The sequence below is a fragment of the Musca domestica genome, unplaced genomic scaffold (assembly GCF_030504385.1).
Source record: "Musca domestica strain aabys unplaced genomic scaffold, Musca_domestica.polishedcontigs.V.1.1 25, whole genome shotgun sequence".
NCBI lineage: Eukaryota > Metazoa > Arthropoda > Insecta > Diptera > Muscidae > Musca > Musca domestica.
The window spans coordinates 10,185,911-10,203,363 of NW_026712277.1; the positions used below are offsets into that span (position 1 = coordinate 10,185,911).

Below are 17,453 nucleotides of genomic sequence, written 5' to 3' on the forward strand. Positions count from 1 at the left end.
ATTTTTCGAAAGTGAAAAAAGAGGTTATTTGCTTAAAGGCCGAGGTGTTAAATATTTGAGAGACTATTGACATTCTTGGGAGACGAAAAGAAAAGGGATAAATTGGGGTTAAATGATTGAGTATTTTATGAGAAAATTTTGGTGTTTTTCCACAAGGAGTCTAAGAAGTTTTCTGTGAATAATCTCTTCCGAAATTTGGTGAAATATAAATACAATTTAGAATGGCCCTTTTTCTCTGCAAGGCTTAATGGAATGAAATTTCAAAGTAAATGCAAATTCCGACTAATTTTGGTCTTAAATTTTAAACAATTTACAGATTTTTTATATCCTACAGCACGATGTGCTGGGGTATTATTATTTGGCCAAAAATTATGTAACACCTCGAAATATTGGTCCCCGACATAGGAAACAATATATGGATCTTCCTGTCTCGCCGAGCTGAGTCGACCTTGGACATTCCCACAAGACTCAGCACCATCGCACTCAGCACGCGCCACCCAAGAATGGTTACAAAATGAGTTTCCTCGCTTCATTTCCAGCGCACAATGGCCACCAAAATCTCCGGATACCAATCCGTTGGACTACTGTGTCTAGAGTATTTTGGAAAGCAAGGTTGGCACTAAAAACTACCAAAGTGTCGGTCACCTCAAGCAAGCGTTTCGCCGGGAATGGGTCAAAATACCGCAGAGCAACATTCGGGCAGCGTGTGACGGTTTCATTGGCCGCCAATTCGAACAAATCTAAACTTGTTATAAAATTTGATGCTATTTTCGACATTTTTTGCTTTCATTCAATAAAATTAAAAAAAAAGGAAAAAATTATGGCGTTTGACTTTGTCGCAGCTTTTTTATCCCAACCTGTATGTAAGGCATAATCTATATATTTTTATAAAAAAAATCTAATCAGATTTTTTTTAATTTATTTTTTTTTTGAGAATTTCTGTTTCTATCCCCCACATTTTTAAATGTTTTTGAAAGTCCTCTTTGATATTGGTAAATTATCACCTGTCTGTAAGCATTCCGCATTTCATAAATAAAAATAGTAATCCCTTTTTTTGAGTTCACCACAATTTTTGTCATTAAATAAAAATTCAATTTTCCTTGTGGCCTTTTTGGAAATAAACGTTTTGCAGTGGGAAATGCTGGCATGTGTCTGTGTCTGTGTGTAAAACATTAATTGCGTGGTGTTTGGTGTACCGCTAACTGTAATGAAGTACATGCAATTGCAGTTATGACAATTTGCATGGGAGCGAGCGAATGTGTGCGTGTGTGTATGCGAGTAAGCATTTTTAATTATAACTGCGTTTTATCCATAAAATTAAAACAACAGCAACAACAACACCACGTGTGACACACTCACACATGATTAAGCAATAATATTATGAAGGATATGTATAGTGGAGTTCAGGCCAAAGCCATGTGGGAGAGAGGGAGAAAGGACACACACACAACGTATAGCGAGTCAGCTTTTAAAGACAGGTGGTTGGTGGTGTTGAGATTGAAAATTGCCACTGCCTGACGTTGTAGTTCGCACACAAATCCCGGCCATAAAATTGCTCTGCCCTTGCATGCAAATTGTGCCTTTCAGCCTCGATGATGCAGTTGACTTGAGCTCAAGCATCCGGATGAATATTTTCCGAATGCCATAATTAAAATTGATTAAAATTCAATTCCAATAAATTTTTAATTTATTACGTTGACATTATTGTGCCGGATCATATAATCTGAGCAAGGAGTTCACATCCTTGAGAAGACGGAAGGCAGGCCAAGAGAGAGAGAGAGAGAGAGCGAGTGTGTGGGTGGTTGGGTGTAGTGTAATAAATGTAGTGTATGTAGTGTAATAAATGAGAATTGTCGTTGCTAGTAAGGCCCAAGGTGACATTAAGAGGTGTGATAATTTATTTTAAGAAGATTAACTCTATTAAGAGTGAAATATTTGGAGGAAGACTCCTTGTGGGGAAATAACATTTTATTTAAGATATCATGGGAGAGACAAAAGACTGTAGTTGAGATTTGGAAAATTGGGTATTGTTTTTGAGTAAAAGCCGCAAAATTAATAAAATGAGAAATAAAACAGGAATTTAAATTTTCAAACCTCCCATTAGCATTACAGATGACTTAAATGTAGAGAACTTGCTGAAGTGCTCTAACGATAGCCACTTGTGGTTTCAAAGCGCTTGAATTCCATCACGAATAACTTTTTTTTCTGGAAAATACTCACCAAAATGCTTTTGTACGCTTGTAAGCAATATAATGAGCTGTCACTGGAAAAATTTAAAAGCTGTCGGACGAGTGGCGTAGAAATGACAGCAGTCTGAAGTTGGCTGCAGTTTTTTCATCTCATCCTGCATATTGTACCTATTTTGCTATATGTTCGATATCTTGGCTATCAGCATCACTGTAATGGTCAGAAGTGACCTTTTAATGTCTTTGTTATTTGGCCGGAATGAAAAATATTCGCGGTTTAGTGGAAATTTTTGTATTTTATGATATAAAAATTATGGTTTATCTTACCCGCTAAATATTGTCCAATGACCGTACAAATTCGTATGCTTCTGCCCAGCCATAAAACCTAAATCCAAGCAAAATTCCTCGTTGATTGATTCACAATTGTGGCCTGCAGAGCAACTGCAAAACCAGGAAATTCTCCTGTTTTTGGTACACTTCAACCCCCAAATATTTTGCGATCATCTCCAGAAACCATAGGGTTCTATGCTGGCCCTTACGCCACCTACATTTTCAATTTCGTGACCATCGGGTCATAATTGGGACTCGTAGCGTGATAACAAATTAACATGGACAGACGGACGGACAGACACACAATCCATAGTTTCCATAATTTTTGGACCAGTTAAACTTATAAAACCTCCAACACATAGTGTTTTAGGGTATAAAAATCCATTTTGAATTGCGTTTTTCTTTTGCAATCTCTTTCGCATTGTCATAGAGAAAGAGACCATTCGAATTCTCTTACGCTCCCAAAAGTATGCAACAGATTTGAACTCCCTTGATCTTTGCAATAACATACAACAAACACGTTAAAGCAATTCTTTTATTTTAGATTGATACTAATGTCCTTTTAGTCTTTCTTTGTTTTTTTTTTTATGTAGCATGGTTCGCATGATAAAGCGAAAACGAAAAAAAAAAACAAAATGCAACAGGCAACAGGGTGTTGAACGAATCGTTAAATATTTCACCTTGCTACCGTGCAAATGTACTTCAATTTCCGCTATTTAAATGGAAATTGGAAAGAACGTCGTAACGAATCTTAATGGCAACAACTGTAGCCACAATTGCTACAACACCAATAACAACAGCCACAAGAGCAGCAGTGGCAACAACAAATAAGCAGTGGTAAATAAAATGTCAATTTGTTGAAATTAATGTGTTTTTGGATAGTGAGTGGCAACAGAGTGGGAGAGCGAGAAACGGGGGGAGAGAGAGAGAGATAAATAGAGACTGGGAGATAGTTGTGCTAAGTGTGCTGTGCACAAGTGGCTGGCAGAGCAGCAACAAATTGCTTTTTTGGTATTACCACTGCTATCTGTTTGGAACATATGGTTGGCAGTGTAGCGTAGTAGTAGTAGTGTTGTGTTGCACATGTAAAGTTATTACTGCTGCTGTTGTTGTCAGTGTATTTTGACTTTAACACACCACACATTTATTTGCTTTTCAATTGCAAATTCACAATAAAGGTTGTGTGCGTTTTTGTGTGGTTGTTGCATTGTTACCACCTCCAACCATGGCCCTTATCGCAGTAGAGTTTTTTTCCTGATGTGTGAAGACAACAAATTGATTTTCTCTTTCAAACATTTCATTCATTAAATTTATATAAATGTGGAGACTGTGAAATGTGTCTCGTTGATTGTGTGCGCGTGTATAAATGCGTTTTTTATTTATACAATTTATTTCTATAAATATAAAAGAGAAGCGAAGCAGCGATAAAAACTTTACGCCATTCATGGGCATTGAGCGTGTAGTTCTGGTTTTTATTGTTGTTGCTGCTGTGGCTGCTTTTTGTTGCAATCCATCAATCTTTAACAATGTTGAGATTGTTTGCGTGTCCCTGTATATCTGTTTTAGTTGGAATCGTTGGTTTAGCGTGTCAACAACAACAGCAGCAACTTGTAGGAATGCTGACAAATACTTTTATCAATAGTTTTTTTTCATTCATTAATTTTCTTAGAAGGCAACAGAGAGTTTTTTTATTTTATTTTTTCTTTCTCTTCTCCAAGTCATTGGTGTGTCTTGCAGTTGTTGATTTTTCAAATGAATTGCATTTTCAAGTGACTTCTTTGGAAAATAAACAAAAGATAGAACAAAAGAAATGCATTACTCTTCAGCCACATGGTGTCTTTTTTTCTGAAAGGAGGAAAAATTGTTCTCAATTCGAGACTTGTTGAGAAAAAATAATCTTTGGAGGGCCAAGACCAACTAGATTTTCTGCGATAAAAATAAACACAAAGAGAAAATAGTTTTGTAACAGAGCGGATCTATTTATACTCTACACCACTTTGTTAAGAGAAAATTAATAAAAGCTGTATAAGAAAAAAATGTAGCGCCTCAAAATATCGGTCCTAGATCAAAAATATGGTCTACCGATCATTATGTCTCGAAAACATTCGATAAAATAATGTAGCACCTCAAAATATCGATCCTAGACCAAAAAAATTGTATACCGATCATTACGTCTGGAAGATGATTCGATATATCTATATACAGTTATCTGGCAATTTTGGACCGATCGCCACAAAATTTAACATGGATGAATAGAATAGACGGCTAGGTTTTTGAAATAAATTTCTATACAAAAATAACATTTTTCTCTACTTTGCGCTTGCTTTTTAATTGTGGACTGTTCGAGTTTGGGAAAAAGCAAAAGTCTACTATTTTGGATGTTAATCGGATAATTTACCTGTTGAAATGGGATTGAACTTTTGTGTGACAAATACCAAAAATGTGCTTTCTATTGAGAATTTTTTAGTGTTGCGGACCACTTTTCGACCAAATTACCATTACACGAAAAGGCACTTCAGATCATTACATTGATGCTGATTTCGTTGACATACATAGACAGACACCGAAATACAGCAGAATATAAACCAGAATATAAATTTTTAAAATATTTTTTTTTTTGAATTTCCATTAGAAAGACAAAGGACGTAATTATAGGGTATTTGAAACGAAAATTTGCAGGGATTCAAAGAATATGACCAGGGTTGATAGAAGGTTGGACAAAGAAGACTACTTTCGACAAAAAAAAAATTGAAAAAAAAAAACTTAGTAGTTTTGACACTATTAGGGTTTGAGTAGGGCCTACATAAAGTCGGACAGAAATCCCATCTGGCAATCAAGTTTGCCGTCAACACACATATTGTGATTTGAAATTCAAGTATGGTCAAATCACAATACTGAAAAAACTACTCATTTTATCGTCAAATGGTTGTCAAAAGTAGTCTTCAGGCCGACCTTATGTAGGCTTTGGTTTAAGTATCATTAAATTTTCAAAATATTTCAAAAAATATATATTTTTTAATTTTATTGAAATTTCGACTTATTTCCTTAAATCTGTTTTTGGAAGTAAAATTTTCCTACAGCCATTTTTACAAAAATATATCAAGTGTCTTTGAATAAAACTCAAAGGTGCCACGGTACGTATAATTATTCCCATAATGTATACGCTCCAATGGACCTAAACCAAAATGTGAAAATTCGATAGCTCTGACATTCTTTGACCTTAGTCATGAAGTTTTCTGAATTGAACTGTAAAAAGTTCTGCAACAATAACATTTTCTGTCATGTTACAGATGATGTCGATGCAAATATGAACCTGGATACGACATCGCATTGTGGGCAACCATTCGAAATATTGGCTGAAATATGTGTTTTACAAAGCCTTTGGAAAATGTGGCAGAAAACTTCAAAATTCTTGAAACAAGGAAATATCCACAACCCAAATTTTCGACTCACTTTGGTGAGTAATATCAAATATTTCGAAGACAAGATTTATTTAAACCCAGAAAACTCAAATTTGAAAGTAGGTCGTATAGAAAAAGCAATCAAATGCTTCAACATTTTCCAAATCAGAGTTTTTTGGTTATAAAAGTTTGCTAAAGAAATACACTATTTAGTTTTTCATATAAAATCTCCTATAGTTCTCCTTGTTTATCATGTCTTTTTTAAGATTTGTAAGGAGAATTCAGAGGAATTACTAAATGTATTAGGAATTTTATAATATTTATATTTTATTCATGTAAATTAGTCAAGTTTTATAAAAATATCAATTTATTAAAAATTTCTATATAAACACGTACGTATATTGTCAAAAGCCATGTCATGTTTGCACAAAGAACATAAATAAAATATAATAAAAATAAAATATATCTTCCATAACTACTTAGTAGCTTACACTCCTAAATATCCCCACTAAATGGTGTCATAAAATTTACATTTCAATGGATATATAAACGATTTATCCGATTTATGGAATATCTATCAAAATATCGTCTATAAAAAAAGATGTGAGATTTCTCTACGGCATATGTGTGTGTCTATGATTTCCTCTTGCCGTTAAATATTATATTTGTTGCAGTCTCATAAAATCAATGGCAATAACAAGAGTAGCAAATCGTTGTCTATGCAAATTATTGGCATATTATGCAAATAAAGCAAAAGAGAGATAGAGTAGGATTGGATGCGGTATTTATTTTATATCTTAATTTCGAATAGTAACAAATGGGGCTACCGCATTAATGGTAATGCCATTGTCATAACCTCCATAATTTTATATTCTCTCTCTCACTCCCGCCCGCTCTCTGACACTTTGGTACTCTCCGGAAAAGTATGACATGTTGTGCTTTTGTGACACACAAATGACATGGTTGTGTAGTAAGTGTGTGTGAGAGAGAGAGGGGCTATGTGTGTGCGTATTAGTTAGTTGTATTCCATCTGAGTGGGTACATTTACATTTTGATGGGATTTATGTATGCATGCCATTCCATTTTGTTGTTGCTGCTGTTTTTGTGGTTGTTTTGTCCTACGGCAAGAACAACAAAAAAGACCCTACAACAGGGACTTGCTGTTGCCATGAATATGTTTTCGAAAGGAAAACCATCCACAGCCGTTGCACAGCGGCAAAAACATCAGCTGTGGCAGCTGTAACACAAACAAATCAAAAACCTTTAACGCTTATGCGCCATTGTGTCTGCAAGAGTTATTGTCTGTAACATTGTCTAAGTTGTCCTTCAGGATTTTTTGCCACAGCCACTGCTGCTGCGGCTGCTTGGTTTTGTTAGCCTCATTTGTATGGAATATATTTGCATATATGAATGTACGTATGTATGTATGTATGTATGTACATTGTACATATCCCTGGGCACTTTCTATTGTTTTGGTGTAAGGTTGTCGCACACATATTTGCTTTATCCTGGCTAAAACTACAGACAACCTTACCAAATCACACATACACATCCTTACATGTGTAACAAAAAAGGGATATGTGTTTTGTTTTGGTTATAAATCTTTTTTCGTTCCTTTTTTGTTTTTGTCGGGCTACTTGTCTGCCATTGTCATTCGGTTGAGTAAACCTGCAACCAGAGATGTTCCTCTCTTTTGCATGGGGATAATCACAACGCAAACACATGTGAAAACCAACAACAATCCCCAAACAAAGAAACAAAAATCTGCTGAAAGGATGATGCTGCTGCTGTTGCTGGAGATTATTACTGTTAAACACAATAATGGGCTTGACATTAAAATTCCATTGTATTTTTCGTAGGATTTCGGAGGCTTATTTAACTATTTACCACACATAAACAAAGGCAGGCCAAGGATTCAATCAAATGTTTACATTTATTCTTACCTTTTTCGCTCTCGCTCTCTCAAGAGTAGGGTTTATCTATTAAGACACAAAGAAATACTTACTTGAACTATTCCGAAATGCTTGAATGGGATTTTTTGTTTTAAATTTCCATGAAATGTCAAGATAGGCGAATAGCTTACTTGTGGTTAAGTGTTTATTATTCAAATGGGGAATTTGAAGGAGCCGAAATATGCTTAAAGACTTTGGCAAAAAACGTCTTGAGAAAATCTGCTTAAGCTGATTTCGGAAAAAAAGTATTAAATTTTTCTCACTCTCATATGAGAAATGCTATTGTGTATAAGCTTCTATTTTATAATTCGTATAGGCTTGGAGAACTCTAAAAAGAAAAGATTGCAGTGTTGAGTGTGTGATAGTATCTCTCTGGCTTTAATTTTCATTGAAAAATTCAGATCATTAAGCTCATCTCGAAAGAGAAACAAATAAAGAAAAAATTTGTTGTATTTTACGGAGAATATTGGTGCGTATGAGTACTGTCATAATGTATCTGGGAATTTTTAACGACAGAATTGCATCATAAAGTCCCAAAAAGGCCGCAGACCTTGGGGATTCCAACAGGACTCAGCACCATCGCACTCAGAACGCGCCAACCAAGAATGGTTACAAAATGAAGTTCCTCGCTTCATTTCCAGCGCGCAAAGACCACCAAAATTTCTGGATATCAATCCGTTCGACTATTGTGTCTGGAGTATTTTGGAAAGCAAGGTTGGCACTAAAAAATACAAAGTGTCGATCACCTCAAGCAAGCGTTTAGCCGGGAATGGGCCAAAATACCGCAGAGGAACATTTGGGCAGCGTGTGACAGTTCCATTGGTCGTTTGATTTTGCTTTCATTCAATAAAATTAAAAAAAAAAAAAATGTAAAAATTATGGCGTTTGACTTTGTTGCATTTTTTTATCTCACCGTGTATGTTTTTTTTTAAATTTTTGAATTTTGACCACTATCGTCGGAACGATACAACTGTCATGGAAGTAAATTTGTTCAAAAGGACCTAGGGTTTAATGCTGAGGCCCATTTTGACCATATCAAATGTCACATACGCTTAGCACTGAGGATATTCAAAAGGGTTCTAGTCCGACATATATCTTTAATTCCAATACCTCTTTTTACATTTCTCAATAAATCTTTACTATAGCTTTAGTTATAAGTTTCTATAAAACATAACATTTAAAGTATTTTCATTATGAAAATTCCTATTTGACATTTCTTTATAAAACTCATCATTACACATCTTCTGAGAACGAAATTGAGCCCTTGGTAATCATACCGGTATATGCTATATTATTAGCCATTATTACCCGGAATTTCATTAAAATAAATGAAGAGAGCGAATGGGTTTTATGTGTCTTCTGAAAACTAAAATTTATACGTTTTTGCTCTCTGCCAACAGGTATTTACTGTGTTTTGTATTTACACAACATTAACACATTACAATGTAACACGTACTACACACACACGCCCACTCAAACATACATACACACGTTTAACTAAACACATTAGAGCCAATGTGTTATGCCATCATCTGTCTCATCACGGACTCTCTCCAATACATGTTAATTTGTGTAATTTCCATTTTTTACTAAATTTTGCGTGACTGACCATTGAATTTGAGCTGCTGCTTTGTTGAACATACTCACGTACACACACCGACATGTTTGTTTGGCATAGAAATTCATTGGAGGCTTATGTCGATGGCACTCATCCAACATTGGTAGTTTTCTCTTCCATACTCAACTCAATTGAAAATAAACGTGTAACACAAATTATCAATTAAATATGAATTATAATTAAGAGGATGATGATGTGAGAGTGGGGGCGAGGGTGGGACAGGGATACGGAAGAGCGGGAAATGTTAAATGACAATTATAACGTCTGTTATCCAATGGCCAAGTGATGCAAATAAAGACCATAAAACTGTTGGTCACATTCCTAGTTGGTATGCAATTCGATGAGAACCACTTAAACAATAACAACAACATAATAATAATGTGTACTCTTCTCCCATTTCCCGTTTCCGCTTGATGGATTTAAATCGGAGCAATGCATTTGCATGTCTTGCTACGGCCAAACCAACAACCGCATAACACAACAATAAACACCTCTCTATGAATAGCAACAAGAATAACAACAATGTGAACAATGCTAATACCAACCAACACCAAAAAAAAAAAAGAACAAAAACAAGAATTATCAAAAGAAAGAAATGTCTAAAATAGTGTGAGTGGGCTAAGGAGAGGGAGAGAGTAAGTGGGAGTGAACTGAGGCTAATAACATTAACTCTTGTTTTTATAGTGTGGTAGTCCCATGCCTCCCACTCACTCTCGTACTCAGAGTACTCTGATGTGTGGGAGAAGAGATTTAACTTCTTCCTACTGCTTGCTCACTTCAATATGATTGATGATTTCGAATGCAAAACAACTTTAACCGCACACACACTACAATAGAATGGGTATCGGTATGTATGTGGGAGTAAGAATGGTATGGATGTTGATGTGGTGAGTGATTGAATTGAAATGGAATGGCACGAACCAAAGAATATTGGAATGGAATGATGACAATGATGATGGTATTGTATTGTTGCTATTTTTTTTTTTGCTATGGGTATGCAACAAATATTTTGACATGGACAAGAGACATGGACTGTGTGGTGGTGGTGATGTTGGTACATGTAGTAACTGAAATGGAATTGAATTTACCTCGACATTTGAGACCCTTATGGGTTATACCGTGCAACAAAGAACCGCAGTGATCACAAAACATCGGCGACAGGAACGTTATGTTTTCCCATTTGTGTGGCATCTGATGGGCCTGAGGATAGGTGAGAAAACTAATGGAAAATTAACAGACTTTTTCTTGGCATTGTTAGCAACACTATTTTTCGGGTAACTACACAACATCGACATGTCCTCTGCATAACTAAATTTTGGTTACAATTGAATGGCATTTTTGGTTTTTCGTTTTGGTTTTTTGGAAATGTCACTGTGCATTGATGTGTAGGCCGGGCCTTTTGCCATTTCTCATCAATGTAATTGAATGAGGATATGGGTGATGGACATTTGCTTGTTTTTTTGGATGGATGGACAAGTAACATAACTTCAAAGAGCCATAACAATTTAAGGTGTCCGGGTTTTTTGTGTGGACATTTAAAGGACAAATTATACAAGATATGATTTCTTCTTTTATATATTTTAAATGTAAAAAATAACCGTTTTTGTCTGATTTTTCATGGAATAACTTTTAAATTGCTTTATTTTTTTTAATTTATGTTAACAATTAATTCAAATCAAGTCACCATGGGTCATATTTCTTTTTCGTTTTTCTTTCAAGGATAAGTCACCAACAACCCCTAATACAAATGACAAACAGAACCAGCAATGAAATAACCCTAATTTTGTTTCCACTTTCCAGCCATGTTTATGGAAAGACCAACGACTGAAGCCAATTTTTTTTAAAGAAATGTTTGTTCCTTGTTTAACAACAAAGCAGGACAACAAAATTAAATTTCTTTTACAAGAAGATTCAAGAAAAAACATTTTGTTATACCTAACCTTGGCCTTCCAGCCACAGACATAAATGACCAAGCGGTAGAGAAAGAAAAAAATAGCCCCACAATATACACTGACATAAGTTTTCTTTCATTTCAAGTAGGCCGTTGTAATATTTTTGATACTTGTCCTTCTTTATCCTGTAAGCATGCTTGTCTCGCCAAACAAGATGTTGGTCGTTTTCTTCTTCTCGTTTTTTTTTTTTGTTATAAGATAACCATGATAAGCATCTTCAAAATGTTAGGTGGCCTTGGGGTGTGGGGACGATAGGTAGGTTGCTTAACAAGTTCTCTCGGTATCAGTGGAATGGGATGGTTTCACAATTTGCCATAAAAATTTGTTTTGTTTTCTTTTTTTTTGGGTGAGCTCTAATCAGCTTTTTTGTTGTTGGGCGTTTGTTTAATTATTGTTGTAACCTCTCAAACCATTGCGTTTTTAATTTAATAAATGAATTATTGACAATTTAATTAATACAAAAATTGTATCACGTTTTTTAAATAAATTGCAGTATCTAATGTAATTTAATTTTTAAATTTCTCTGGATTCAGTTTGGAACGAATATAAAACATTCCCTTAAATATAAAGCATTCCTTTAAAGTGTGGAATATCTTCTAATTCATTAACAAGATCGTATTATTAACGCCATAATGTATACGATACATAGTTCAATGAGTCTATATCTGGCAAATGAAAATTATATCTTCAAGAACAACCCTAGTTTAGTAGAAACACTTCGATTTTTTTTCCAGATTACCCTGATTTCGGGAAACTATTTTTTCCTTGTGAGACGGACCCGGGACACCAGAATTTTGACCCGAAAGTTCGAATTTAAGACCCAACATAGACGATTTGAAATCTTATGAAAATACATATCCAACAAGTGGTCACATAAAGGAGTTATTTATAAGCGGTTCGGAAGTTGTAGTCAAATTATCGATTTTTTGTACCTGGATTTTTTATAAAAACCCCTAAAAGTCGAAGATAGGCCCAACAATTGATGCCAAATTATAGCTGATACTATTACCTTTCCAAAATGCTAATTCCATTCAAACGATACCTTATTGTCTATATCGGGTAAGTGGATACGGGTCTAGCCCGGGTCTTGAAACCGAGTTCTGGGGTCCCGGGTTCGACCCACAAGAAAAAAATTGTTTGCCGAAATCAGGATAAAAATACCTGCCTCGGGAAAAAAAAAAAATAAAAAAAGTTGCATATCTTCATCTCTCCTGCCAGATCTAGGCAAACCTATCTGCCTAACTCCTGCAGATCGAACACAAGCTTTATTTGTTAGAGAAGTAGGAAGTTTTCATGAACAAGGTGAAAGAATTTTTAGACAATTTGAAGAACGTTTTTACAGATTAATAGATGGAAGCCAGTATAGGCACCTAAAATGTAGTCTTTGTGTGGGATGAATGGAACATTTTTATAGACAACCTATGAGAAATCTGTAGAAGATCTGAGTCTTCCTACTCTTCTCATTAGGGAGTCTTTATAGACGTCTTGAGAACAGTCTTTTTTAGACGACTTTAAAATCTTCCGTCATAATATAAATATTGAACATGATACAAATGTGATCGAGTACTTTAATTTGGGTCATTTATAAGGGGAGAAGGTTGAAATTTTGAATTAGAGCCGCTGTTTAATCAAATGCGACATCTATACTCTAATATTTTTAAGAAGAAGTATGAAGGCATAACACCTTAAAATATTCATCGTAGGGCCCAAAAATTCTCTATATATATATTTTAAAACAAGGTACACATATTTTTATACTATCTGGAGGACGCCTCCTCCATTGTAATAGAAATACTGAAAAGAATATTTTCAATATTTTCGGTATTTCAAGTCTTTCCGCTAGAATTTTTAGTCAAATGATGCGAAAGTTGGCATACATTCGATTTCTTTAATAATAAAGGTCTAATATTTAATTTTGAGAGTCCTGGCTTAATATATCAGATTTTTAGATTTTCTCTGCTGAGAAGATTGCAAACAGTCAAATTATTTTTATTATAAATAAATATTTTTTTTGTTTTTTTTTTTCTCCCAGAGTCCCAATGCGTATGATTAGCGTTATAACGTATACGCACTGTAGTTCAATGAATATATCCATAGCAAATTTAAAATGGAACTTTTTAGAATCTGTAGGTACCTTCACTGTTTTATTTTGAAGGCTATCTCAAGAAGCCGTAAGAAAGTAATTTAGTTCTTCATATTTGGAAAAAATATCCTTTTTGAATTTGATGCCTTAAACAAGTCATATTTTTTATGCTTTAGTTCTAAAACGTAAATTGTTCCAAAAAAAAAAAAATGTTCCAAGAGCAAAGTAGATTTATAATTTTTAAATCTACATTGTTAGGACTCTGCTATCTCAAATTTTACTTTTTTAATTTTTTATTTTCATTAAAAGTGAACTGTTGGCAGATTGTTCACTAACTGCCACATGTCAAAACGCCAATTTGGCTATGAAAGTTAGTGGCAGTAACAAATACTTTCCAAAGTGACCATCAGGGTTGTGAAAGCACAAATGGCATTTGTTTTCCTGGCTTCTCAGCTCCTACCATTTTTTTGCCTCCCGCCGTCGATACAAAATTTATGCAAAAAACTTGTTTTGAGGCAAAGAAAACACAACGATGAAAACTTTCGACACATTCTATATTTGTACAAAACGTTTTTCGACGTTTTTCCTCTTCATAACAAATTTTTTTTGCTTAGCTAACTTTTTTCGGTGAGATGGAGGGCAGAATAAGTGAATATTAAACTTATATTACATGCCAAATTTGAAAAAATCCTAGACAATCTTCGCAAAATCAGGCAAAAAAAGGAAATGTCTGCAGTTAAAGTTTTGATCATAATGAAGTTAAAGGGAATTGCTTTGCCTCGTTGTAGAATAATTGACATTTAAAGACCTTAACCTCATCCATGCTACATTTCCCCTCCGTTTAATCCAAAAGTAATTTAATGGTCAAATAGCTTCGAAAGCTAAAGTTTCCTATTTTCTGTCAAGGGTTGAAATTAATTGGATAGTAAATTACGAGAATCTGTTGTTAATGGGGGAAACTCCATTTCAGGGAGTTGTTTTTTTTTTGGGAAATACTTAATGAAATCTTCTAAACATTATGTTGTAAGAGGTGGGTTGGGGGCGTATGAGTGTTATTGATTGAAATTAAGTAATGAATTGCTGTAAGGCGTATGATTCCCTCTGGCTGTTGTTAATCATACGTGCCAATGTACGGGGAGGGTGTAATTATTTAATGTTTATTCAATCAGAAATCTGTATTTTGGAAAGAGCAGGGTGTTGGAATATTTAAAATATTCACTTAATTCACCTCATGTTTAAACATCACCTATGTTTGCGTTATTTATTATAAATATTTTAACAAGATGATTATTAAATGGCTCATTGAATCAATTTGCAAACATCTTTCAATGCGATATTAATTACGCATAATTAATTAACGAATTATGGTTAAAGCGAGCATCAGCTATGAAATACATAATTGAGAAAATAATTGAATGCGAGAGTAATTTAAAATCGAATGCATTTAAATTGTATTGGTCATTTTTGTGGTATACCAGTGCGTATGATTGCCGACATAAAGTATACGCCATTGAACTTGAATGCATTTCATGGGAAATTTTGTGAAAAGTACATGCCTCCGACCAACCATGCCAGCGAATCTATAGCATTTGGACCAGAAGGGAGGCAGTTTAGAAACCCATAAAATAATCGTTACATGATACCAAAGTTTAGTTTTTATAGACGACCAGAATATACTTCAATGCATTTAATTTTAGGCAAAATTCGAGAGTTTATTAATCTCTAGATGATCTGATGAAAGACCTCATAGAGGACTAGATGGGAGCAAGTATAGAAAACAAGAATGAAATCAGAATTATCTTATGAGCGTCACCTATATTTCGATATCCATACCATTATCAAAAGTTAGAGGGCGCAGTAATTTTATCACTTTTTTGTATCATCTAGATATACTTGTCAGAGAGCCTACAAATTCTATAGATATTATTGATCACAGTGAAATTTTATATCGATATGTTGAGAGGATATTGAGGAATATTGAGAGGATATGAATAAGGTGAAAACAATTCTAGACAATTAATTTTTTAATTAATTAATCAATTAAAATTGAAGAACGTTTTTTACAGATTACTAGATGAAAGCCAGTATAGACAGCGAGTATATAGTCTTTGCGTGGAATAAATGGAAAATTTGTATAGACAACCTGAGAGAAATCTTTAGAAGAATTGAGTCTTTCTACTCTACTCATAAGGGAGTTTTTATAGACGTTTTGAGAACAGCCTTTTTTAGACGACTTTAAAAGATTTCATCATAAGTTATTAACAGAAGATGCGTTATGTATACAAATCCCTAGACGATCTACAGGAAGACTTGTAAAAGGACGCCTTGGAAAAGAAATACTGAAAAAGGATATTTTCAATGTTTTCGGTATTTCTGTATTTCAAGTCTGCCTTTCCGCTACAAATTTTAATTAAATTATATGAAAGTTGGCATATATTCGATCTCTTTAATAATACAGTTCCAATTTTTAATATATTTAGTTTTTTTTTATTCCCTAAACTCAGAAGGTCAAAAAAGATTTTTTTTTCATAAGGGACCTTCATTTTGTCCAAAGGGCAATACCCCATCCAAGGCCATTCTATCATTAAATATTGAAAATCTTCACCATCTTGTAGATTTAATTTTTGTTTAAAGGCTTAGTTAACTTTAAAATTGTCCAGAAACTTTATTTGATACCGGCGTATACTTAATGTCGCAATACTTTTTTTCTATAAATCATACGTTTGTAATAAAAATAAGCATACGCTCTCCTGTACCTTTACTCAAATTATTAAAATTTCGGAATATGTGTCTGAAAAATGCTTATTTTTTGTAATTGAATTTTTTATACAATTTTACGGGTGAATGAAAATTGTTTTTCCAATTAATTGCCCTAAGACTACCTTCAACATTTTACAAAAAAAAAAAAAATTAAATTTGCCATCGATCATCATCAACGACAATAACAGCTATCTGAATTCTGTAGAGCATTATCTATGCCAGCAAAGGTAAATGGCTGGATTTAATTTGACAAAATACAAAGCAACAACAACAACAAAATGATGATGATGACTTAAAATGACAGTAAACAACATCTTGGCTGTGTGTTTGCCTTTTGTACAATGCCTTATTAATATTTATGATAACACAGACTTCCGTCCGTCCTTGCTCCCTACTTTCTCCCTTCCTTCCCTCCTTTCTCCCTTCCCTCCCCATAAGAAAATTCAGCTACGACAACATCAGCCAAGGCAAAGGCATACATGGGACTGCATAAACTTATGTAAATATTTATTTATTAGTAAATTTTTAATAACAATTTTTTTCTCTTCGTTTTCTTGATTTGTTAAACAAAAATTCATGGCAAAGGAAAAGGGAGCGACGTAGCTAGCGTAAAATGTCTTAAGGATTTTTTTTTTGTGTTGCAGGGAAAAAATGTCACACGTGTGTGTGATTCAATGTAAAGTTCAAAGCATGATAAAGAATAGCCTGAGGAAAATTTTGTGTAAACATTGTACACTGATTAACTTTTTAACATGGCTTATTTGTAGGAGACGTTACTGAAATTTGAAATTCAACTTTGCCAAATCACAATTAGAAAAAATTGAATAATTTAAGGCATAAAAATGAAATGTGTAAAATACAGGTTTACATTAGAATTCTTCGGTGAGGAAGGAATTTATGAAATTTGTTTAAAGAGCCCTAGAAGTATGCTTTGATTTTTTTAAAGTTTATTTTAAAATCCATTTATTTTTACACTGAATATCCGTTTATTTTGCAGATAACAAATCTTGAGTCTCAATTAGTCTCAAATTTGAGTATTTGCAACATCAAAATATCACTCAAACGCCTCATTTTAAATAGTATTTTTTATGATATATAATCTTAATTTGGAAGGTTCCCAATTTTATTTATTTTTCCTAATATCACTCATACGCCCCATGATATTTTTTTG

General features: G+C 34.0%; 1 protein-coding gene and 1 long non-coding RNA gene across 13 annotated transcripts in view; one reads left to right on the forward strand and one right to left on the reverse strand.

Annotated features, from left to right (window-relative positions):
- The window catches only part of LOC101894476 (protein kinase C, brain isozyme), a 99,797-nt gene that overhangs the window by 5,385 nt on the left and 76,959 nt on the right, over positions 1-17,453 (reverse strand). For 6 of the 12 annotated variants that reach the window (XM_059123802.1, XM_059123801.1, XM_020034867.2 and 3 more), the window contains one exon: positions 10,576-10,687. The exons of 4 other annotated variants lie outside the window; for them this stretch is intronic. In XM_059123802.1, coding sequence (XP_058979785.1) covers positions 10,576-10,687 — 112 coding nt within the window. Of the gene's footprint in view, positions 1-10,575; positions 10,707-17,453 lie in introns of all 12 variants that reach the window. 2 more of the 12 variants (XM_011291940.3, XM_020034872.2) reach the window with 1 other exon arrangement.
- Positions 5,158-17,453, forward strand: part of LOC131802968 (uncharacterized) — a 128,890-nt gene continuing 116,594 nt past the window's right edge. Inside the window, exons 1-2 of the long non-coding RNA XR_009342433.1 lie at positions 5,158-5,650; positions 5,807-5,973. This is a non-coding gene — a long non-coding RNA (uncharacterized LOC131802968). The remainder of the gene's footprint in view (positions 5,651-5,806; positions 5,974-17,453) is intronic.